Source organism: Egretta garzetta, unplaced genomic scaffold (assembly GCF_000687185.1).
Source record: "Egretta garzetta isolate BGI_Z169 unplaced genomic scaffold, ASM68718v1 scaffold287, whole genome shotgun sequence".
In the NCBI taxonomy this organism is placed as follows: Eukaryota; Metazoa; Chordata; class Aves; order Pelecaniformes; family Ardeidae; genus Egretta; species Egretta garzetta.
In genome coordinates, this window is record NW_009260435.1 from 10,282,620 (window position 1) to 10,307,544 (window position 24,925).

Here is a 24,925-nt window from a genome sequence, read left to right on the forward strand (position 1 = left end):
CGCAACACCGCGGGGCCTCCGGGCCGGCGCTTTCTGCACCGCCTGCGGGGGGCGGGAGGAGGCCGTGACATATCCCCCTCGGTGCGTTCCGAGGTTTGTTTGCATCCTTTCAACGCGCGTCTTAGCGGCAGAACGAAAGAATGAGCCCAGCCGCGTGGAAGGCGGTGGGAATTTGCTTTAACGGGGCCAGGATTTCATGCAAGGTGAAAGGGCGTAAAAAGGAACGTCCTTCCCCAAACCGGCTCCTTCTCCCCCCCCCTTCCTCCAAGGAATAACTTGGAGGGATCCAGTGCTGTATTCAGAGGTGCGGGGTGAGTCGGTGCTCGAGGTGTCAGTGCGCAGTAACGCTGTAATCAGCTGCGGTTTCAAGAAATTATATGGATGGATTTCCTGTCCTGAGATACATAAATCCTTTTATTATTTCACTTTTATTATTTCACTTTTATAATTATGGTATAATACGTTGCCAGGTTTGATTTTTTTTTTGAGAAAAACACGTAAATTACTGCATTCCTCTGAAATCATATAGCTCGCTTTTTTAGAAATATGAGTGGGTCATTAAAAGTTTTATTTCATCTGTTTTGATGCCTTAAATGTTGAAAAGTAATCTGAGCCTGTATCCAGTGATTTAGCTCTTAGTGTTTTGTAAGACTGAGGGACTGGCAAACATTCTTGAATTTCAGGTGCGGGAGGGTTAAAAGACTTTCTTCTGGAGTAAATAGAGCATTTTCTTGTCTACGTTAGACAATCATATGTTATACGAGTGTCCTATTAATAGGAATCATTAAACAAAAGGAGATAGCCTCATTACAGAAATATTACCATAAATCACCATATTCCTACAGCATCATTTCTGTATCGGAGGTAGTGGGGCCTCTGTTTAAGAGACCCCTTAAGCATAGGCTTAAATCCATTTTTGCTCACAAAGAGTTTTACCTGTGATTGGAGTGATGCTGTAACTGTGCGTCATTGATAGTCATAGGATATTTAGGTTTTTGTCACGTGTAAACTCTGTAAACTTATGTTGGAAGGCTGTGTTTGCGCAGCCATGACAAGATTCCTAAGGCAAAAGTCTTATGTTGCTTTAGAACAATACTCCCTCATGATATTTTATGTCATTGATTCTGTGTCAGAGCTTTTTTTCACTTAAATTATTGCCAAGAACTATTTCTGCAGAGATTGTAAGTTTCAGAATAAAGCATCTCTTTTGTTTTGTTGTTGGTTTTCTTTTTTCTAATCTAAAACTGTATCTTTTGCATTTTTTTGCTCCGATCATGACTTTCCTTGTATGGTTCCCCAAACAAACAGCTGGCTGAACTAGGATTGCCCTTATTTGTTCAACTAGTTTTGAACAGCAGCTCTCAAAAATGTGGATAGAAAAAGGAAATACCAAGCGTGCATTTGATTGGCAGTCTTACAATTTTAAGGATTCAATCCTATCACTTAAAATTTTAGGTGTAGATAAAATAGTTTGTTCTCTTCATACGATCATAAATTTTTAAGGCCAGAAGAGACCATTAGGACCAACAGACTTCTAGCACAGAAAAGATCAAAGGCCCAATAGAATGTGTATCAAGTCTACACCTCCTCAGGCCAAAGGATACGTTTTGGAAAAATAGCCTCTTTTATCTGGGCCTTTGTAAAACCACTCAAGCTACTTACTGGCTTTAGCTGATCTACTTGCCTGAGTGCATGATTTTCAACTGTCTTGAAACAATATTGGAGAATGCTTCGAAATAATTATCTGACTCTAAAACCTGTGCTAGGCGGGTGCAGGAGTATTATGGCTGTGGTTGGAGATAAGCGTCCTTAGAGAATCAGTAAGGCTAAACCAGACAATTCCACAGAGTCTCAGCTGAGTTGACATAATGGAAACACTTTGCCCATTGTCTGTGAAACATTTGTTTTTTCAGATATGTTCTGGACACAAGCATCTTTCCAGCTGCCATAATAACCTCCTGTCCTGCATTTTCATGTCTTTTGATTGGATCATTTGGCAGGTTTCCATGGGCAAAAGTAGGGGAAAATTTGTCTTTTCCTCAGTGGGTTTATGTGGTACTTTCTCAGAAACTTGCTTCTGATCTCCTGTTAGAGATGGTACGGACAAGTTGTCAGGAATGGTGGTCAGCACTTGTGCCCTGGCTGGGGGAGACTGGCCGAGCAGAGATTGCAGGTGAGAACGTTATTCTGGCACAGCTTGCAGGGCTGGTGGTTTTGAAAGATAACTCTTCAGAAGCTAATCCACCAGAAATCAGTCTCTGCCTTAGGCAGCAATTGCTTCCCTGACCCTGTGCCAGGGAATGATCTCAAAGTTAAGGTTGCCTGCTCTCTCACTCTGACAGCCCTTCCTAGCCCGTGAGCTTTCTTGCAGCTTTAGAAAAGTGTTGAAGGGTGAAGCAGCAATGCAGCTCCAGAGCAGTCATCTGCCATGTGGGATGGGGAGCTCATCCAGCATGGCATTGAAAAGCTTAAGATTTCCTCCACCAGCTCATTAAAGCATATGAGCTTCTGCGTTTATTTCAAAAGCAGCTGGATCTTCTTAGGTTTCGGCATGGACAAACACACAGCACAGGGAAGCACTGGATCCGATTAGCTCTTCTCTAGACAGCGTAATTTTTAATTCTGGTGCCAGGGTCTCCTGCCCCAGGGACTCCTACTCTGCTGTGAGACTTGAATCCACTCCCACCCTTGCTGGTGCTCTGTGTGAAGTGTGTCAGAGCGGCCACAAGCAGCTACTCAGCTCCATGCTGGATGAACAACACTGGAGCAGAGCAAATAGGTTTCCTCAGATGATGTTTTTTCCCAGATATGTGCACAGGACCCCAGCATGAGGCATCAAGGTTACACAAGATACCTTTTAGTTGTGTCAGCTGCAGTAAGATGAATTTTATGTCAAAGGGAGTTTGCACAATTGGAAATGTAAATTTGTTGGGTTTCTAAGAATGTCAGCTGAAAGTACTGCTATTAAGTGAGATATGAAAGAACTGACTTCACCACCACCAGAGGATGCTACTCAGGAAAGCTGCTTGCCTGCCCTCTCTGTTTCTCTTTGCCATAAAAGAAAAAACTGACCCACTCATGAAGTCCTCAATGTCCATAGACAGTGTTGAGAAGTTGGGTTGCTCACTCTTATAGGAAATGCCAAGCTTCTCTGCTCACTCAGAGTGATGTCCTGGCCCTCAGTGCTCCCCTGGCCACCAGAAGGCATGGCACAGCAGAGAAGTCTCCAGCGCCAGGGCTCTATCGTGCTGCGCCACCGCTGCAGTGCTGAGAACGGACTGCAGCTGGGAGTCTTACACCCGGAACAAGTATTTTACCATTGAAACCTTGGAGATTTGATGCTTACTCCCTTTTATATGATTTTTCCTCCAAGACCCAGTAGTGGTCTTCACTTCTGCTCTGTACCTTGAGGTATGTATTAGGCTGGAGGCTGTCTATGCACTTTCAAGCCTCAGTCAGACTGAGGATTTCCCAATAAGAGGGGTGAAGGAGGTAATCTATTTCCAGTTTACTTGGGTGTGATGGTCTGCAGGAGCTTCAGCTGCTGCAGCCCTGGAATTCAAGCCCTGAGTGAATTGATCCTTATCTTTATCTGGGGAATATGTTCATACACCGCCCACCTGTCAGCTCTGAAGCAGAGTTCGCTGGCTTGCACCATAGACTCAAACTTCATGGATTAATTCCTCCTAGTGACATTACTCATAAAAGTAGAGATTTGCCAGGGCAGAGCTTTGATGCAGGGCTCTAACTGTCAGCTGTTTGCAGTTCATCAGGTGGCGGAGCGTGTGGAGGCGCTGGGACAGTTTGTGATGAAGACGAGGAGGACCCTGAAGGGCCACGGAAATAAAGTTCTCTGTATGGACTGGTGCAAAGACAAGAGAAGAATTGTGAGCTCTTCTCAGGTATGCTGTTGGGCAGATGTTTTTCAGAGCTACTGTTGGGCACCATACAAATATTTTGGCTGTGCTATGTGCCACTCTGTGTAGGTGATATCTGTGCATATTGGAAATGTTTTCAAGATGCCCTTAAAGCAGTGCATTGGCAAGGTATTCGTTCAGAGAGGACAAATCCAAGCTTCTGATCATAGCCAATCATAGCCAATGCCCTAAATATTTCTTGTCCAGTCATATACAGATTTTCCGCATATTCCCTACTGCAATAGAAAATAGAGAGAACTTATCTGAGGCCACTTCTATTTCCTTGTTCTTTACAGACAAAATATTTAGTAACAATTTTGGTTTATGTGTTCAGAGAAATTAATCAGGAAAAGGGAAGGGAAGAAATGTTGATTCTTCTAGAGATTTCTGGGCACAGAAATTTAATCCGCAGTCTGTATGTTTGGTACGACCTTGAAAGCCTCAAACATCCTGCCAAAATTACTGCATTTACTTGGGCATTTTGAGAAACAGTCCTAACACCTGCTCAAGACCAGTCATGAGCTGGAGGAGGTAATGAGATAATTACTTTCTAGATCCCCTGGTTCGTCCTGAGCCCAGTATGGCAGTGAGTGAGCTTGTTCCATCTCACAGCTGTTCATTGATCTATATGAAATCTGTCAGGGGTCTCACTTGAGGGATAAAAATAGGCAATCTGCATTGCAAGCCACCTTCAGTTACTGTGAGTTTTTACCATTCATGGTGATCTCAGCAAAGAGAATAATTTTAAATAATTAATGTCACATTTTTTAAAGTAGTTAAAATGTCAGTGTGTAGATCAGAAAGTGGAACAGGCAAGCTATAATGCATTCTTGCATTTTTTACTCTATTTTAGGAACTGTAGTGTGTCCAGGTACAGCAACTATTGTTGCTCAGTACTAAGGATTTGGCTTTCAAGATACAGGGAGGACAACAATATTACATGCAAAAGGCAGAGTAGCTGGCATGAGCGTAGCTGGCATACGCAAGTGATTGTGTTGCTCTCTGTGGAGTGTTCTTACAATGGCTATTTAGCAGATTGTATCAATGGATAATTGAAGGTTAAGTAAGTGTAGTGAGAGGTAAGGGGAAAACCAGGAAAAGACAGGAAAGGGAAGATGAATAAAAAGTGCGATGTCCATAAATAGTCCCTGTGAGTGCTGCCAGCTCAGCAAGTGATTTGTAATACAGGTCACCTCATGTATTTGTAAGGCCCTGTACTGAGCCACAGACAGATATCACTTGGGAGAGGTCACCAGCTTTGCAGGTGTGGTGATTACAGGCTGGGAGAAACACATTGTGGCTGAAAGGAGGTAGGTGAGGGCTCACTAGGGGGAGTTTCCTGAGGACACAGTCGTGTGCGTGGTGTGTGCTGCAAGTGAGAGAAGTTCTCATAAACCTGCTAAAAGGGAAAAAAAAAATAAATCAGTCTTTTAAGCCAACGCCAGTCATCTCAGCGAGGAGGAGATATGCTTTTCTTGTGGCCAAAGACATAACTAACACTCCTAAGGAGTGCCTCCTTGGTGCTTCGCTGTGACTATTGTGCTGTTGTTAAAACAGAGACAAAAGTTTTGTGACATAACAGACTGGGGGATGGAAATGAGCAGCAGAGTTTTCCCCAAATTTGGGAAGTAGGCTGACAGCCATGACTCTGGAAGGCCTCAATTCTGTCTCTGTGTGCTTTCATTTAGGACGGGAAGGTGATAGTGTGGGATTCCTTCACTACCAACAAGGTAAGTGAAACTTCAGCAAAAGTCAGATTTCTGTGCACAGAGCAAATGATGGTGGGATGAGATGGAGGGCTGAAGGGCTCACAGGTGTCAGAGGAGGCAGTGGGATGATGGGATAACATGCAGACCTCCACCAGCACCTCAGACCAAGGGGCCCAGGGCAAACCACCTCCTGTCCCTGAGCAAAGTCCCTGTCAGGGCAGTGGGGTTTGTCATGGTCTGCAGTGGGAGGCTCTGATCGAGCCTCTTTGCTGAGAGGGAGGGCTCCTGGCTGGGGGCAAAGCCCAGCCAGCAAAACAGAGGTCCTCCCCGGGTAACCCCTGTACCAGGTGCCATGTGTGATAACCCGGGATGCTTCAGCCATGGTGTTCACTGTGAAGTGGTGCCACTGCTCCTCCAAGCCCTGCCAGGGCAGCCCAGCCTCCCAGCACTCTGCTGCACACAGCTGAGAAGAAACAGCTTGTTTGTAGCTCACTTCTACACATGCAGCAGTGGGGACCTTTTACAGCACTGAGTAACCCAAATAAAACATGCTCTGTGATCAGTTTGAGGCTCATGAATAAGGTGGAAAGTGTCATTAAGGGAGTAGCCATCCTCCTGCTACTCTGCTGGCTTCTGCAGTAAGGGCCGTCCCAGCCTTACATGTGAGTTATAGCTGGGGGAAATGCCTGTACCTTTCACTGACCCTAAAGATGACCCACAGAAATGCTGAACTTACTACTCTACACTTTTTCTTGCACCGATTAGAGGAACAGTGACGTCTCAGTTTAAAGATGCTTCCTGTGTTTCAGGAACATGCAGTGACGATGCCTTGTACCTGGGTGATGGCGTGTGCATATGCCCCATCTGGATGTGCCATTGCTTGTGGGTAAGTTCCCAGTTTCTACGGCTGCTTACACAGAGAAGCTTGATTTGTAGTGGTGTCCTGGTGCCTTCAGATGCTGACAGCTAGAGGTTTGCGTGCTTTGATTGTGGGTGGAAGGACTGCGTTCAGTGCCTCTGATTCTATTCCCATAATGACTTGTACACATTATCTCCACTGACTTCAGTGCAATGACATTTGTAAGCATGGAAAATAATCCTCTTTCAGCATTTATATTGTGGGTTAGGAATTCTGCATGCATGCAACTTCCCTGTTGCAGTTTGATTGTGCGTGTTGGATATATCTTCTAAGGGAGGGTGGTTTTAACCCTGTTCTTACTTTGCACTCTTTCTTCTGCGATGTAGAGAAGGTTAGTCATTAATGATTACCAGCACATGAATAGATCTTGCCAAGATGGGGTGGGGAGAAGTAACCCCATCCTTGATAATCTTCTCCAAGTTTTCCGAGGGCTCAGGTTTGAAAAAAACTAGTTTATGCAGGGGAGAAAACAAAGAGATGAGATGTTGGCAAAACATCTTTTAAAAAGGGACTGGGTGGATCAGACAGACAAAGCAAGCTTGCGGCGAGAGAAGGGAACAAAGGGAGAATTTACTGTGCAGCTTGCAAATCTAGAAAGCAGTAGACTGAGACAGACGGGCAGACTCCATAAATGCGTGTGGAGAGGGAGTCTGGAAACGGTGTGTTTTTGACTAAAACTCGAAGAATGGCAAGAAAGCTCTGCCTTCGCACTTGTAAGAGAGACAGGGAGGGCACATATGCATTGCGCTACCTAATTCTGTATTTCTGTTGTGTTGTCAGTTAAGTGCTGTGCACACAATAGAAGGCACAGAACCAGCACCTGGTGGTGTGCCGGGATCTCAGGAACCAGAGCAGGGCTGATCTACCATGGCTCAGAAAAGTTCAGACACAGGTCAGACCCTTTAGAATAGAGTCCCACATCTGGCCTGGGAGACACAGCTTAACTGGTGCAAACTGTCCAGGAGGGACACACCAGCTACAGAGGTCAGTGCTTCTGTTGCCTTTTTTCCAAACTCTTCTAAAATCCCTGTCTTCACACCCACTGCTTGCTAAACCGTCTCTTCCATAGGAGTTAGGTCAAATTTATTAAGGTAGATAAATAATGATGCTTAAATACCGATCCTCGCAATGACTGATGTCAACAGAAAAAAGGCAGTTTGGCTGTATGTGAAACATTAACCCTGAGGTGACTGCTATGTCACCTCCCAGCTTATACTTTCGTGAGATTTCATTCAGTGCCATTTATAAACTCGATGAGGGTAAAAAATACTGAGGCGCAGCTGTTCAAGTTCTGTAAAGTGGCCAGCCTGGTGAGGCAGCTGGGGCTTCCCTGCACAGGGAGATCCCAGGCAGCACAATACAGGGAAGTCGGTACTTGTAAGGGTTTGGCAGCACAGCACTGACAGGTGGTTTCCTTCTTATCACCACTCGCCTTTTGTCGTTGCAGTTTTAACCAGTTCTCCTCTCTCTGTTATTGCTATTATTACTCTCTTTAGTGGCCTGGACAACAAGTGTTCTGTGTACCCTCTGACATTTGACAAAAATGAAAATATGGCTGCAAAGAAGAAATCAGTTGCAATGCACACAAACTACTTGTCTGCCTGCAGCTTCACTAACTCAGACATGCAGGTAAATGCATTCCCTACCCGCTGCTCACCGTCCAGCAATGCCTAACACGAGCTGCACGCATACACAGTGCAAGTAACCTTCCTTGCACCTGGGGTGCCCAGGGCCATGTCCTGCCCCATGCAGGGGCTGCTGGAAAACCCCCGCTGGGGGCAAGGAAGGTGCTGCAAAAGCTGCTCTAAGGAAATGCGTGTCACAGCCCCTGGCCAGGCTGTCATTCCTGTGCTCTGCAAAGGCCTGTCCCTTCTGCAGAGGGAGCTCGCTGGTACCTGCGTCTTCTCTGCTCACTGGGTCTGTGCTGGCTTGTGCTTTTAGGAGCTCAAACTAATCAAAATAGTTAAAAACCCAGCTGAGATAGGACTAGGTTGGGTATGTGCTATGCCAGCCAGTGGAGACAGTGTTGTTTGCCTGCTCTGTCCTAGACGTCCAGCCAGCCTTGCTTTTGCTTTCATTCTTAGTGTTTTTTGTTTGTACTGAGTGAAATATTTGAACTTGAGGATGGCCCTACAAGGCCAGCCCTGTTGTCCGTGCACACAGTGGTGTGTTCCCTCGAGGGAAAGATGTGATGCTATCCCCATCTCGCAGCTGGGGGGTTGGAGCACAGAGGGCCACAGTGGGAGACGATGGCAAAGCCAGGAACTAAATCCAGATCTTCTGAGACCAGGCCAGCCTTCCTCCGTAGTGATCTCTTTCTCCAGGAACACAAAAGATGAGGAAAGGAGCCAGGATAATCCCTTTGTTCTCCCTGTTTTTTCAATTTAATTGACACTGCTTGGTGCAGCTCTGTACCAAAATAAGTGGCAGAAGGGAGGATTTTCATTGCGCTCTATGACAGCAGACCTGCTGAAAAGGGAATACCTTGTCCCCTTCTTCCAGACATTTGGAGCTCTTCTGAAGGAAGTATCAGCTCTCTGCGCTTCTATTTCAGGATATGAGATGCCCAAGAGTACATTGTTGTTTGTCGTTCTATGGTTTCTGTAATGACTCCGAGGTGCTAATTTAAGTCCATTGCCATGGAAACAAGCAGTGGAGGTACCCAGCGCTCAGGCTGGCTTAGCCCTGACCTTACTGTGCAGGAGCCTTGCGTAATTAGAGCAGTCTAAATTAAGTGGAATGTTTTTGATGAGAGAGAAAAACAGTGTTCTTTTTTCTTGTCCATACCTATACGCATCGTGATTGAATCCTATGAAAGGAAAAATAGTTATTTATTCTCATAATAAAAAAGAATGAAAAAATGGATCTTTTTTTCTCCATATTAAATACAGCAAACTGCATTGATATTGAAGGTAATGTACTACTGTTGTTAAATAATACCACAGTGGATTTAGGTGCTTTATATTCAGTGACTCAGGGGTTTTTCTGAAGACTTGAAAGAGGAATTTTCTTGGTTTTGATAGGCTTCTAAGTGATCATTTATAGCACTGCATGTTATTATTGAAACAAACACAAGCAAGTGGGTTGGCCAAGCTTCTGTAGGACACGGTTATGTAGGGGATCTGAGAGAATCCCAGATTTCTTGTTTTTGTCCTTTATATAACAGCTTCAGAATTAAAATCGCTCAGTAACTCTGAGGGTGCAACAAGCACCCTGTGGGGGAGCTTTCCCAGCTCTGTGGGGAGCAGCTCTGCTCTCCCAGCTCGCATCACCGAGGGATGTGGTACCTGTCCTGGAGCAGCCCTAGTGCGTGGTGGAGGTGTCCCCCAGCCCAGTGCCCCCCGGCACCCACTGTGAGGTGCTGTGAATGCTGCTGCTCTGCCTTGGCTGCTCTCTTAAACTACAGCTCAGTTTTCCCTCAGAGGAATGAAAGACGGGGTAGGAGTTAGGGAGTTGGTATGCCCATGGGCACCTGGCAGTGCAATGGAGAGAGAGGCGATCTGGGGATGGTTAAACATTGATTAAAGCCACTCTTAGGCAGTGTGGGTGCTGAAAGAGGGCATCCCATCCTTGCTCCTCACCGTGTTCCCACCCTGGGCCACGACAAGCGCTGAGCTGCAGGGCTGGGCGACCCACGCACCTCGTTCTCAGTGCCCCAAATCAGTCTTGCCAGAGAGAGCCTCCCCCACCTCAGTATGCAGAGAGCCAGGGCGCCTCACTTCCTAAATTAGGTATCTGCAGCTCTGCGGTGTGATAATGCTCCCCACGTGACAGTGCTCCATGTGTATTAATAGCAACAGTTAATTGGGATCTCAAGTGTTTTGCATAGGGCAGGCAGCCATACTCCCAGTGCGGCGGGGTTGGGAAGCGCGATGAGGCCCCTGGCGATGGCCGAGGAGGCAGAGGTGAGGGTGGCCCCGCTGCTCCCAGCCCCGGTGCTCCTGGGGAGCAGGGGCCGTGTCCCTGCTGTCCCCTGCTGTGTGCAAGGGCTCCCTCTTGCCACCAGGCGCCAGGCGAGGATGCCCATCCAGCGCTGCTGGAGCCCCTCGGGCAGCAAGCTGGAGTCTGATAGCAAAGGTTGTTAATTCCCTTCTGGTTTTGGATTTTTGGAGTTGGTTTGGTTTGGTTTTCAGTAGCAATACCCTGAAGTTGAGTCCATAACATTTCTCTTTAAGCATTAGCTGGAGCTCTGGGTTGCCAACAGACCCTTCCCTTACACCTTTAGCTACTCCTGTTCCCCTCATATCTTTCTTACACCCTATTAGAAGAGCAAATCCTCACAGCTGAAAGTCTTCATTCCTCAGCCGAGTACAAATATTCCTCAGAACAGAGAAGTTCATTGATCTAGGCTCAAAAGCTGGCCAGAAAGACAAGTCAGGACTTTAATCTCAGAGTATTAGTGTCTCTCTACTGCAGGATTCAGAACAGTCTGTTCTGCAGCTTTGCAGACCTCTGTTTATGGGAGGGGTTTTTGGAGCATCTGTCGAACATACTCATTGTTTAACCTTTATGCAACTCTGTGAATGGTTTCATGATTGTGTGATCATTTCCTTCTTGAAGAGGATTTTCTTTTTAACTTCTAACTACCCACTGGGATCCCTTGAGTTCCCTCACTGACCATGACAAAAACCTGTGTACAAGACCGAGAGCCCTCCTAAGTTTACCCTTGCCTGCTTCCATGCCAGTGCACAGGGACCCTTTCAACCTACAGAACTTGTGATTGCATAACAGCTTTGGGTGCCAAAGGGAAATTTTGAACAATTGAGCACCATCAGGATTTAGCCACAATAACAAGCGCTGATCACATGTGATTTCTGCAAGCATCGTAGCAGATGAGGGAAGCTGTGAGCTATGTTCGGTCAGTGTATGTTCAAGCCCTTTCACACACAAATGGGTTTGGACAAGTGAGAGGTGATGGACTTGTCAAACAACTGTCTAGACAGGCTTGTTTCCCTTTCAGAAAATCCATGTCTTAAGCCCAATTAATTGGGTTTAACCTGGCTATTTCAAGCAGAAAAAAAACCCTAGAGAGTTCAACAGGTATACCTGACTCCAACAGTTCTTCTCTTTACTCAGGTTGAATTCCAGCAGCCTAAGTATGGATAGGGTTAAATACAGGGGCAGACAGGAATACCAGTCTGGTTCTACCTCCTTTTTGGAGGATATGGAAATGCCAGCAGATTCTTACTGCCATCAGTTCTCCAAACCCCACTGCACAAAACTGACCATTATCAAAACACTGTGTAGGTATAGCTGTGTCAATACAACTCTCCTTTCCACTCTAACTTCTTTCCTCAAAAATAAAAAACATAAAACTGTGCTTAGATTCATATTTTTTAATGTCTTTGATTTATTGCATAATATTTCATTAAACTAAAGCTATCCTTGGTGTATGTATAAGATGGCAGTTGATTCTTTGTGAACTTGAAGATCATCTGCTGATTTTGTATTGTGACTCTTCTTGCCACATCCTACAGATCCTGACAGCAAGTGGAGATGGAACTTGCGCTCTGTGGGATGTTGAGAGTGGGCAGCTTCTACAGAGTTTCCATGGTCATGGAGCTGATGTCCTGTGCTTGGACCTGGCCCCTTCTGAAACGGGAAATACATTTGTCTCTGGGGTAAGCAGGAGCTTTCTATCATAATATAAAATGAAGGGATGTAGAAGGAAAAAGGCAGCAAAGCAGAAGGCTCGTGATCTTATTGAGAGTGCTGGAGTATGTGTTGGAAGCCCCAGTGCAATCCACTCATTGCAAGCACATTTTCCGAGCTGGAGCAAATTAAACCCCTGACTGTGGGGTCAAACCCACCCAGCCAGTCTGACTGCAATTCTGCTTACTTAGCAAATTCCACCCCACACCAAAGCAATCCAGCCTGAGCAAAACATCGTCTCTCCCGGGAAGGGAAAGGCTCAGAGTCAGAGCAGCGGGCTCACACCACAGCGGAGGTGTGAGCCCCTGTGGATAGGAGCACAGCACAGCAGACAACTTGCCACATTTGGCTCCTTCCTCATGCCCAGCTCTCTGGAGCCGGACGGGGTGTGCCAGGCGGCTGCTCAGGGCGTCAAAGTGGGGCCACAAATAACGTGCGTGCCACTGTGTCCCTCAACCGCTCCCCAGAAGCCAAGGGGTAGCTTGGACACTGGCTAAACTCTCATACAAGTTGAAGCAGGGAGATGAGGTGTGGCCACATCTTCAGCTGTTGCTGAGTCCTCTATGCCTTCCAGTGGTACCAGAGGCATTTAAAGCCCCTTCGTCAAACACTGCCCGCTCCCTGTCCTGGCCCAGAGGAACACACAAACCTCTCTGGGGCTGCAGGACTGGTCTGGGAGAGTACCTAGGGCATCTTCCAAATCTGCTGCTGAGGAACTGCTGTTTCTGGACAGCCAAGCCATTGGCACGCAGCCTGGCAGTGAGGCGGGCAAAGCATAAGGGTGGCTGGGATAGGGCTCAGCTCCTTTTTGAGGTGGTCCTGGTCTTTCCCACATCAGAAATTGAGTGTACAGGTGAGAGCTGGCAGGAGATGAGAGATGACCTCTTACTGGAGGCAGGTTGCTACCAGTAACTTTGCTAAAGGTACCTGGCTTCTGAGCCCCACCACCGCTGGCCCAGGGCTGTCCTGTGCTTGCTGATGGAAATGGCCCTTGTGCCATACCAATCCATACCATGGATTGGGGGATTCCACTTGTGCTTGGAGTCATGGTCCTATCCCTGCACCGTAAACCTGGACCTTTTCTGTTATGACTCTTTTATCAAATTTGGCTGGCCCACCAGGAGCAGAGCCCAGCTCACTGGCCCAGTTTGGCTGCTGCTAGCACAGCTGCTCTGAAGCGTGACTGAAAGCTAATTCCATCTGAGTGCATTACTCCTCCCGGGCTTTCCTGTCACCAAGCTTGCTTCCCAGAAAGGATAGATTCATTCTCCCTGGGAACAGCTCAGCTTATTATAGGGCAAAGAATCGCAAGCAGCTATGGTACTGCTAAGAGAATATGTCATACTTGTGTCGATGTAGCAGCTTGGGCATGTCCATCCTTACAGGGACTCGCTTAATTCATCATATGCGAAATACCACTTCAGTGAAGATCTGTCTTACATCGTGTCAATGCAGGTATAGCCAGAACAGTGCAACCTGAAGGTATGGTAGCATAGAGAGACTCCCTGTATATTGTGCCTATGTATTACAGTAACCTTGAACTGGAATAAGCAATGCCAATACTTCAGTGTGTAGGCTGGGTGACATTTAACAACCTAACTGAAAATCCCGGCCCTCCTGGGTGAGCTCAGGGCTGTGTCCCAGGCTGTTGTGCTCAGTGCCCTCTGAGCGCTGCTCCTCAGGGTGAGTTGGATAGCACTCCGGAGGCTCATCGCTCTGCAGGTGGTCACTGGTTTCTCCTTCAAAACCTTAGGAGTCAAAGCACCAGATTGTCAGATTGATCTTGCCCCCAGACTCCCAGAGAGGTCAGTAAGAACAGTGCACATAGAAGCACTACGAAGGACTGGGCTTGGGCTGTGGCAGGGCTTGAGAGGAAAATATGCTGAGTCTAAAATGCTCTCTATCCTGTTTCGTTTCCCCTGCGCAGAAACCACGAGTCGGCACAAAGGGACATTGCCCTTTAAATAATGACATCATTAGTAAAAACCCTGGGATTTCATTTGAACAAGAGAATTAAAAAAAAAAAGAGAAATATGTGAATTGTGAAGAGACTGTTTAATTTAATTAGCAATCCTATTTGCTTAGAAATAAATAACACGTGTGGCACAGTCTGCTGGGCAGGACGCGCTAGCTTGGCAGAAGCAGCAGCTGCCTGGCCTGCCCTGTGCTTCCCATGCAGCCTCAGCAAGGCTGAGCCATCGGAGTTGAGCCTACCTATGGCCTGCCCCTGAGCAGGGTCGTATTTATTAAAATCTCCCATCACTCTTAAAAGAAAAGCCTGCGTTCCTTCTCCTGTCAGGGCAACTGTGACAGCAGTGAGACATCGCGGCTGAGAGCATGGCCGGTATGAGATGGTTCCTGCCCCAAGGGCATTGCAGACTACTCGGGCTGAGCCCTTTGACCAAAGCATTCAGGGTGCTGAGCACCCTGCAGCAAGGACTGAGTGTTAAATGATCTTTTCAAAGAGCAGCTTCGAAGGGCAGGTTAGAGCTTGACAATGAGATGAAATGCTGTCGTGCTGCTTTTCTCATCCCAACCACGCCATTGAGCACGTGGGTGCAGAACCACAGCAGGGGTTAACTCTGGTAGGAGGCTGGGCAGGAGACCCTCCGGATGCACTTATTTCATTTTCTATTTCCGTGTATGAGAAGAATTAGTTATAAAACTTTAAATGCTGGGTGTTAATTTTTTATACTGTTAAGTGATAAGGGGATGAGTCAGTTGTGCAGCTCTGTGGCATGGTGGGACTGCAGGCACAGGTAGGGCAGCAGCACAAGCAGAGCAGGGCTGTGAGTGCCGGTTAGTGAGGGTCCGCCTGCGCCAACGCCCCAGGCCTGCCTGCACTCCCTGGTGCTGCACGGCAGCGCTGTGCCCGTGCCGGTCTGTGGCACCGCTGAGGCTCCAGCCTTCATGTTGTACTCTGCTCCTAATGGCAGCTGTACCATGCTTGGGGGTACCCGTACAGCCAGTTCTGGGGCTGCTTTGCTGCTTAAATCCCCTCAGAGCTGCGATGGTTGGAGCCTTTGAACGTAGCTGGGCTTGGTGAAGTGTATCAGGCACGTGGCGGGTGGATGTCACCATCTGCACAACTGTAGTGAATTTTTTTATCTTATTAGGGATGTGACAAGAAAGCCATGGTTTGGGATATGCGGTCCGGTCAGTGCATCCAGTCATTTGAAACCCATGATTCAGATATCAACAGTGTCAGGTCAGTATGTTTCTGGGAGAGGACACATTTGCAATGTTGAGCAATGAGCCGGTTCTATTTTTGAAGTCTGACCTCATCCAAGTAATGTAATGTATTCTGGTCTTTTTTTACTCATGCACAGATATTACCCAAGTGGAGATGCTTTTGCCTCTGGTTCAGACGATGCCACGGTATGTTAATTCAGCATCCTAATTTAGAGAAGTTCTGTTACTTTCCAGGTCAGATTTTCCTAAAAGACTAGGTCATATCCACAGAGGGCTTTAAGTGACTAAACTGGGCCTGTGACACCAAAATTGCAGAAATCTGTCTGCAATCATCTATATTAAATATTATATATAATGCTATAGGGAAACTCTAATAACACTTTTAGGTCACCTCTGCAAACGTTTCTACATGAGGTACTGTCCAAATATTCATTTCAGATTTTATATATTTTGGAATTTCATGATCAAAATTAGTTGTATTACTGGAAGAGATTTGGCTTCATATAGTTGTTGTCGCAACATGGGAGGAGCCAGATGAAATGCTGCCGCTTGCATCAGAAGGAGCAGAACAGCACAAGGGCATGAAGGGAGCCTCCATGTGAATGCGCACATCCTGGCAAGCCGAGGGGCCGTGGGCTCAGCGTGGAACTGGGCAGACCCGGTCAGCTGGCCTCCGCAGCCCCGTGCATCCTGAGAGCACAGCCCCAGGGTGGCCTTGGCCACGTACATCTTCTCCCTGTCAGCCTGACTCATGGCCAACGCTCTTCACTGCGATGAGTCACCGCATCCAGGACATCCTAAATGATACAATAGCTCTTACTGGATCTTATTTATCTATGAGCAAGCTGCTAGGAGGGGCACAGTATGTATTGACAGGTAATTTTGGTCAGCATATTGTATGCAAAATGCCACTTACCTCCTGGTGCCTTTGGGCCCCCGAGCGATGAGCACGTCTGGTGGTTCTCGCTGCGGCTGGTGGGTCCCCATGGGGGACCAGGCTCTGCCTGTACCACAGCCCTGCAGGGACTGAGTGGGCAGTTAAGTGTGACTTGAGAGCAGACGTTCTGGAGGCACCTGGCACCTTGTTTCTCCTGTTTATACAAACGTTACACTGAGGGTGAAGACTCTTTCCAAAGTATTCTGCCCTCAGCACTTTTTGAGTCTGCTCCAATACTAGCTAAACTCAATAGAAACATTCCCTTTGTTTTCTCTGGATGTGGAGACCTTCCAAGGCTCATCTGGAGAGTGCATACACTGCTTTTTAGGTCTTAAAAGCTGCGATTATAAATTAATACCTCTAGCTCTGTGGTGAGCCCAGTGCCTCTGCACGTTCAGATGCAGTACTGTGAGCACTTGAGATGCTGCAGGAGTGAGATAGTGAAATTGTCTGTCATTAAATTCCAATGAGAGCACTCTCTTTTTATGCCCAGTACCGCAGGCTCTGGACTCCTGTGCTTATTAATTTATTTGATGGGATTTCTCCCTCTTAACTATTCCTGACACCTCCAACTTGAGCAGGAGAATGGGAAATTCTATGCCTGTACTTTCGACAGAGGTTTGTGCAGTTTCCATCTACTTAATTCTTTAAATGAAGAGGTTGGTGTGTTTAGCATTAGGGACTGATACACTGACTGGTATCCTTGACCTGGTTTATAAACTTAGGGATTTCGAGGAAGAGATAATCCTGACTGTCTGGAGGGAAACCATAAAAGCGTGCTCACGTGTACTCACGTGGCAGCGCCGTCACCTGCAGTGACCCCAACTCCCTGTCAGGACAGTCTGATGGATTTATTCATCAGCGTGGAGCACTGAGAGACCTGGACTTCACATAACTGGCAGCTCCCCTCCGCCCTGCGAGTGAAACAGCCTCTCCTTTATGTACAGGCTTGAGTATCAGCCATTTTTCATTAATAAAGTCTTAATATTAGCCAACCCATCTGGCCAGCGTTTGCTTAAACTTAACTTATTGAGAAGGGCTTTCAGTTCAAATAGTTTCAAAAGTGCATTTTGATTTCAGGGCTAACAGACTGCCTTTCTGCAGTGAAGTCTGGTCTGTCTATACATTATTTCCATGTTAAACAAGCCTACGTATGCTGGCAAATGATAAAAACAGGAAGGGCAGGTTGTAGAGGTGATTGGGGATTTTCCATGAGAGATGAAAACCAAAGATCTGTATAAAAACGTGTTATTTCACTTGAATTATTTTCACGGAGGTTTTTCAGACAGAGAGGCCCCACAGAACAGCAGGGGCTGTTTGCTATCTGGTCTTATTGAGAGCAAGGACAACCCTCTAGGCTTCCCCATGCCCAGGGACTGTCTGAGCACGGTGCCATGTGGCCCGTGTTCTCAAAGATGACTAGAGATTTAATCCTCTGTCTCCCAGACTCCAGCTGTGGCTAAGCTGTTGTCTTTAGAGACTGCCTCCCCATGCACCTCCCCAGCAGCAGGGTGCCCTGATAGGTAGGAAACCACAATGGGGAAGCAAGAGGGTGGGTACCCATGGTCCAAAAGCCACCACTCATCTCTTCATAGCAGGACAGGCAGGAGGCTTAGAGAAGTGGTTTGGAAAAAGCAAGTTCTTCACTCAATTTATACAAAACAGCCTTGTGTTGCTTAGATCTCTGTTATACTCCAGAGGAGTCCCAGTTACAGCGGGCAGAAACAGCAGAAGGAAAGAAGCCAAGCAGCCGCTTCCCGTGATGCCTGTTGGGCTGCAGTCCTTCCCAGTTGCATTTTTTCAATGAAATGTAGTAGCCATTGACTCCAGCTTTTACTGAGGCATGCGTATTGGTTTTGTTTTAATCCTAGTGTCGTTTATATGACCTTCGTGCAGACAGAGAAGTAGCAATTTATTCCAAAGAGAGCATAATTTTTGGAGCATCCAGTGTGGACTTCTCTCTCAGTGGTAAGGCCTGAACTTTGGAGGTTATCGTAGTGTTGGGATTTGAGGGGAACTGTAAAATTTTGCCAGTTTAACTTGATAAAGCATTTGTTATTAAAAGTTCTTAAAAGTAATACTAAGTACCAAGAGAAACATTTAATGCAAGGAAGCCTTTTTTTGCCTCTGTAAAAATAATTAGTCTTTAAATAACCTAGCTAGCTATTGCTTCATTGTAGCAAGGAAAAGTATTTTCCTGGCCCTACTGAAGGCAGGAAATATTCTGCCTTTAACTACAGCTGGGCTAGAATTTCACAATAATGATTACAATCATTTCAAAGGAAACATGAAATGTAAGTAGACTATTAAGTGCACTTACATAAATAGTTTATAAAAGGATAATAAATGATTAATAGATAGTAAAAGTATGTTAGAGGACCATGAAGACAGATACATTACCATTTTTCACTACAAATCTGGAGACATGAGCTTGAGTCTTCTGTCTCCTGCCCCAGCACAAATGCAGAGCTCCTCCGGTCACCCTGCGTGGGGATGAGTGGGTGGTGAACTGCCCTCCGCTTGGGACAAAGGCAAATGTCTCTGTCATGATCACAAGCACCACAGCTTGTCCCGCTGGGGACAATGAATCACTTACCAAATTGTCTACTAATCATTCAACCATTTGTATTCAACTTCTTGCGTAAATTCTGAGCAAAATATTATTACCCTGCATTAGCCGTAAAAGTGCTCTTCAGTCTGTCGTGATTTCAAGTCATCCCCCATCTCTGATGACTGAACCAGATTCTATATAATTCAACTCAATCTTAACTATATTTTTAACTAATACATTTTAATTGATTCAGCATTTACTACGGATAGCTCAGCAGTGGAGCAGGAGCACGGCTAGCATGGGGGAAGGGCGAGGGTCAGGTCAGGGCTCGCTGTGTGCAAAGGGTGGCACAGGAAAGCTGGGTTGTGGCTCACTGGGTGATGAATGTCCTGCAGAAGCCCCTTGCTGCAGTCAAGACTTGTTACCTACTTAACACCTTACTTTATAACATCTCATTCTCTTTGTAGGTCGCCTACTGTTTGCAGGCTATAACGATTACACCATAAATGTCTGGGATGTGCTGAAAGGGTCCCGTGTATCTATTCTGTTTGGACACGAAAATCGTGTCAGCACTTTGCGGGTCTCTCCTGATGGGACGGCGTTCTGCTCGGGCTCCTGGGACCACACTCTCCGAGTAAGCACTGGGAACACCTGCCTTGGGTGCTCCTTTCTGTCGTGGTTTAACCCCAGCCGGCAACTGAGCCCCACGCAGCCGCTCGCTCACTCCCTGCCGGTGGGATGGGGGAGAGAATCAGAAGAGTAAAAGTGAGAAAATTTCTGGGTTGAGATAAAGACAGTGTAATATGTAAAGCAAAAGCTGCGCACACAAGCAAACAAGCCAAGGAATTCATTTCCTGCTTCCCATCGGCAGGCAGGGGTTCAGCCATCTCCAGGAAAGCAGGGCTCCATCACACGTAATGGGTACTTGGGAAAACAAACGCCATCACTCTGAATGTGTCCCCCCCCCCATTCCTTCTTCTTCCCCAGCTTTATATGCTGAGCATGACATCATATAGTGTGCAATATCCCTGGGGTCAGTTGGGTTGTCATCCCCCCTACCTCCTTGCTGGTGGGGTGGGGTGAGGAGCAGAAAGGGCCCTGACTCTGTGCAAGCCCTATTCAGCAATAACGAAAACATCCCTGTGCTGTCAACACTGTTTTCAGCACAAACCCAAACCATAGCCCCATACCAGCTACTGTGGAGAAAATTAACTCTATCCCAGCCAAAACCAGCACACTTTCATTGTTTGATTATTTAAAAAAAGGAGGGAAGGGGGAAGGATTGTTACAAGAAAATTGACTGTAGAGGGACTAACAAGGATATAAAAACCACAGTGTAAAACATGAACAGAAAATTCAAATAGAAAAAAATCCCCACAAAGTGCTATCTGACCTGTTAAAGTTAGGAGAATTTTGAACTTATGGGTTAAATATCACTGCTGCTGATACACTGTGCCACTAATCTGACTGCCTTGCCAAATTTTAATTAAACGTTTGATATTCTAGTCAATGTCATAAATGATTGTTCAACTCTCTCTCTGCAGATCTGGGCTTAACCTGAGATCCTGTATGCAGAATCAAATGAAGACTGATATCCTGGACTACAAAAACTGCATAAAGCAGCCACCCCTCAAAATCAAATATTTGCTACACTACAAAAGAGTGACACTGATTAACACAACTAGGTAGAAGATGTAATCTGCTTGAACACATAGCAAACATCAACTTGTAGTTGACGGAAATGTTTTTAATTCTGTTTTGCAACTATCTTCTTTTATTAGAACTAGTTTAGATAATTATAAAGGGACTTTTCTCCAAAGTCACCTGTATCATAGAATTGAGTATTTCAGTGCATATTATGTATTTATTTGCATGAACTGAGTTCCTTTTTAAAGTAAAAAAAAAAAAAAAGAAAAACAAAAAATATTCCTGATTTTATCAGGATGTAGCATAAGACTTTGGAAACATTCCATAGTAGTGCATTGAATTTTGGTGTTGAAAAGTGGAAAGAAAAACAAAACTTTATGATGGTGTTATGGATGACTGAACCTTGGTAGTAAGTAGAGGAGCAAAGGACCTACTGTGAAGGTACTGGCTGTTGTCATAAAAATGTATTTTTTGTACAAAAAAGGAATCCTTTCAATCCCTGCTTTTTTCCTACCGTCTTTTTAGATAGAAATAAGTATTTCATCTCTGTTACCTGAATATAAAGGATCTAAATATATACAAAATTATAAACTGCGAAGATGAGGTATATAAACATGATTTACATAATCATGAGGTAACACTTAACCAGTAGTTTCTTAGAAATTTTTAATTGTATCACTTGGTGAGTGAATTTTCTTTTACTTAAAGGAATGCTACATGCTAAGCACTAAGGGATACTACACGCTAAGCACTAAGCACCGTTATAATGATGGTCAGATCTTTTCCAAGTCAGTCATAGTCATTCTATGATCATGGTTCTCATTTGCATTTTGAGCAGCTCACACCACTTTGGCCAGGCAATGTAGTTTATCTGTGTATTAAGGCAGTATATGCCCATTTTAAGGTCCTTCTGCAATGTCAGAGCAATGTAAGTTTATGCAAATGCAGGTCAAACCTTACAAGCCAAATCGTATAGTCCTTGCTCCAACAGTAATCTCCCACTGGTGTGGGCATAGTTTTGTTGTAGCTAGACTTGAGAATGAACAACAGTGAGTTGTTGAAAACCTGCCGTGAGCCGCAGTCCTGCCAGCATTTGATTCTGTGCTCACCAGAGCCCACAAGCCCATCGGATCCGGGAGCCACTGGGTTTCAGGGAAGCAGTACAGCCGGCCACGTTGCTGGCAGCTCCCAGCGCTCTGTGCAGGCATGGTAATGCAATACAAAGTGGCAGGACTGCCCCCACGCAGAGCTGATGCTGTAGAATCAAGATTTAACCAGATAAAGCTGTGATACAGTTAATTATAGAACTATTGGGGAATTGTATCTGCATTTATACATTGAAAACTATTCAGACTACAGTGTGTGACCTGAGCTCGTACTGATGGGTACCTGGTCTAACCTGAGCAGAGGCGCATGGAGGGAGCAGAGTGCTGGAGTAACACTGAGGGCTTGCACGGTCTGGCCTTTGAAATGCAAGTGGTGAGGTACATCTCTGAAAAGATCAAAGACATGATTTATATTTAGATTGAAACAAGAGAAAACAGGCTCACTGATCACTGGATCACTGGAGTTGGCTGTTCACACAAGTTTGATGATAATATCCTCATTCTGTTTGAAAATGGAATTTTTTTTACAAACTGCATTAGAAACAAAGTCTCCTCGTTCATGAAAACATTAGGTTCCATGAATCCATAACCAGTTAACCTAGGACACTGCCGTTCGTATCAGCCTTCAGTCCTTACTGAAATAGTTCAGCTGTTTTCACTTGGAAAAGTCAACTCTGATGCTTTGCAATATCTGTGGCAAACTATCCCTGCAACAAACTGAATGCACTATGGAAATGTCATATAGAGATCACTGTGCAATATTGAGTCAATACACTGTACACATTTGATCAAAAGATTAATATCAATGTTTAGACAGTATTTATTGGTAAGATGTTTGTTTCAAACATACTACATTGTGTTGATACTTATGACTGGCCTAAATACAATAAATTGTATTTTACATACTGAGAGCACGTATACAGTCGTTTTTCCCATCAGTTAGGTACTTGTAATGGTAGCTATTTTTTCTGTGGTTTTGGCATTTACTTTTTGCACCATACAGTTTCTTAGATCATTTGTCCTGCAAAAATCTAGGGTGAAATTCAGATCTACCAGAAAATTGCTTCTGGAATATCTTCTGGAAATACCCAAGGCGAGCCAGAGCAACAGAGCGAGCCGTCCTTGAAAGTACCCGAGACTCCATCTGAGCTCCTGCATTCAGGGGGCCAGAACTGAGGTTTTGTTTTCCCGCTCAGAAGGATCACAGCTAACATGTGATGTTTTCTTTCCAGATCCCCATCGCCATACCCAGGAATGCACTGGAAGATGCAGAGTATGTGTTTTGTGGGAGCGCAGGATTCTCCTCGCATTGCAGTGGGACACCAGTGAAAGCTGGGCACCAAAACGCTGTTGAGGGCTCGGGCTGTCACTGTTTGGGTAAACCATATGTGCAGATCACCTCGAGATGCAGCAGTTCAGCTTTCTGCCTTGTCAGTACAGAACTCTGCTGGGGTCAGCTGTCCTCTCCACTTAAGTGTAGGTTTTGTGGTCAGCATGAAGGTGGTTGGTGGAAGTGCTCGGTTTAGACACTGGAAAAAGCACCTCCTTCATGTAGGCTCGTTGTTTCATTTCCTTTCCTCCGAGGGGCTGGGGAAAGTGCTGAGCCAGCTTGTTCTGAGTGACATCAGTGCCTCACTAGTTTCAGTGAGAATGAGGCTGACATCGCATCTTGCACTTCTGCTCTTGCAGGGAGACATCCCGTGGTCCTTGCACTTCAGAGCCCTTGCCTGTGGACTCATAAGTCAGGCTGCATGGACTCGGCCCCTGGGAGAACCCCCTTTTTGTTCCTGAGGTAATGGTGAAAGCTGTGAACCAGGATGGGCCTCAGCTTTCCCGTCAGATGAATGAACAGGGCACTCAAGTATCCATTGTTTTTCTTGCTGACTAAAGGTTGGCCGGGGAGGCCTTGGAAAGCCCGGTGTTTTGAGACATCCCCCCCATTGGTTGGTCAAGCTCTTTGTGTTTCGGAAGCATCTCTATTCCTTTCTAGTAGTTTTAACCTGCTTCTTGTCCTTCCCTCAGCGCGTCCCAGCCTTGCAGAACAGCCGTGCAGCTCTGGGTGCAGCAGGGAAGCAGCAGTGTCACATCAGAGCCCTGGCGCTGGCCCTACCTTCCTGATGCGTTCCTCAGCTCCAGCCAGGAGGTGAAGGGAAAGCAGTTCCGAGAGGCCACGCAGTTGGGCTGTATCACCAGGTTAAACACAGGGAGAGCAAGGGAGCTATAGCTGGGGTGAAGTCACTGTCAGACGGCTCCATCCTGTTAAACAAAAATGCTATATAAACAGGAAGGGTGGAAAAAGATATTGCTAGAGAAAGAACAGCCTCTCCCTCTTGCTCTCCTGCTGTGAGGAATGCAATAGGAAATTCCTGCTCCAGGATTAACAATCATAAGGAAAACTCTAGTTAAAAAAGCATGTGTGTAAAGCACTGGTAAAGAGATCATTCCAGCTACTGCTCTAGTACATAAACACAGACTAAGATTTCCTCGCTTCAAAACAAAACAAAAGCCAAATATGGGGATGTAAAACTAAGACTTTGCCTTAGGAACGACTCTCAGAGATCAGGCCAATTCAAGACAGTGATCTGAGAAACTGCAGTAGGATTGATTCCAAGCATCTATTTTCAGGTTTTCTAAGGGGGCTGTAGAATGGAGACAGGGCGCTGTAACTCAAGATGGGTGGAGGGACGCCCAGGCTGGTGCGTTGGGCGCCTTGGGATGTTGTGCGACGAGGGGCGAGAGCGTGACCCAGTCTCGGGCAGCTGCGGCAGGAGGCTCCCCCACCCCGGCGTGGCGCTGCACAGGAGGCACAAGCTGGGGGTACCTGTGCAGGGCCTGCCGTAAATCCCGAGGTGGTATTTATGGGAGTTTTGATGCTCTGTTAAGCAGTTGATGGGACTGGCGGCTCGAAGGGCACAGCTGGGATGCAGGGGAGGCATCTAGCCGAGATGCCTCCATGGTGCTGTGCAAATGGCACCGCTCGGCCAGTGGTGTTACCAGCCATTTTATTTTACACCAGCAGTAGTGAGGGGCACAACCTTTGCACCACGAACGTCCTAATCCTAATTTCTGCCGGTATGCCCATCGAAAAGCAAACAGTTTTTGGTAAGCATACAATGCACTCATCCTACGGTCCTAGCCCCTTTGACGCAAAGCATACGGGTTCGGGCCGCTAATCTGGAAAAAAAAACCCGCACGAACGGACCGGTACCCGGTAACTCAGCGTCCCGCTCGGCTGCACAGGGAAGCCCGCGGCTCGGCGCCGGAGGTGCCGGCCCCGGGGGGAGCAGCGGTCGCC

The 24,925-nt window shown here is 46.3% G+C and overlaps 1 protein-coding gene across 1 annotated transcript in view; it reads left to right on the forward strand.

The window, feature by feature from the left end:
• The window catches only part of GNB5 (G protein subunit beta 5), a 33,233-nt gene that overhangs the window by 5,998 nt on the left and 2,310 nt on the right, over window positions 1-24,925 (forward strand). The window contains exons 3-11 of the mRNA XM_035899546.1: window positions 3,766-3,902; window positions 5,606-5,647; window positions 6,436-6,512; window positions 8,042-8,174; window positions 12,023-12,166; window positions 15,314-15,405; window positions 15,527-15,575; window positions 18,198-18,294; window positions 19,345-19,511. Of these exons, the coding sequence (XP_035755439.1) occupies window positions 3,766-3,902; window positions 5,606-5,647; window positions 6,436-6,512; window positions 8,042-8,174; window positions 12,023-12,166; window positions 15,314-15,405; window positions 15,527-15,575; window positions 18,198-18,294; window positions 19,345-19,511 (938 nt within the window). The remainder of the gene's footprint in view (window positions 1-3,765; window positions 3,903-5,605; window positions 5,648-6,435; window positions 6,513-8,041; window positions 8,175-12,022; window positions 12,167-15,313; window positions 15,406-15,526; window positions 15,576-18,197; window positions 18,295-19,344; window positions 19,512-24,925) is intronic.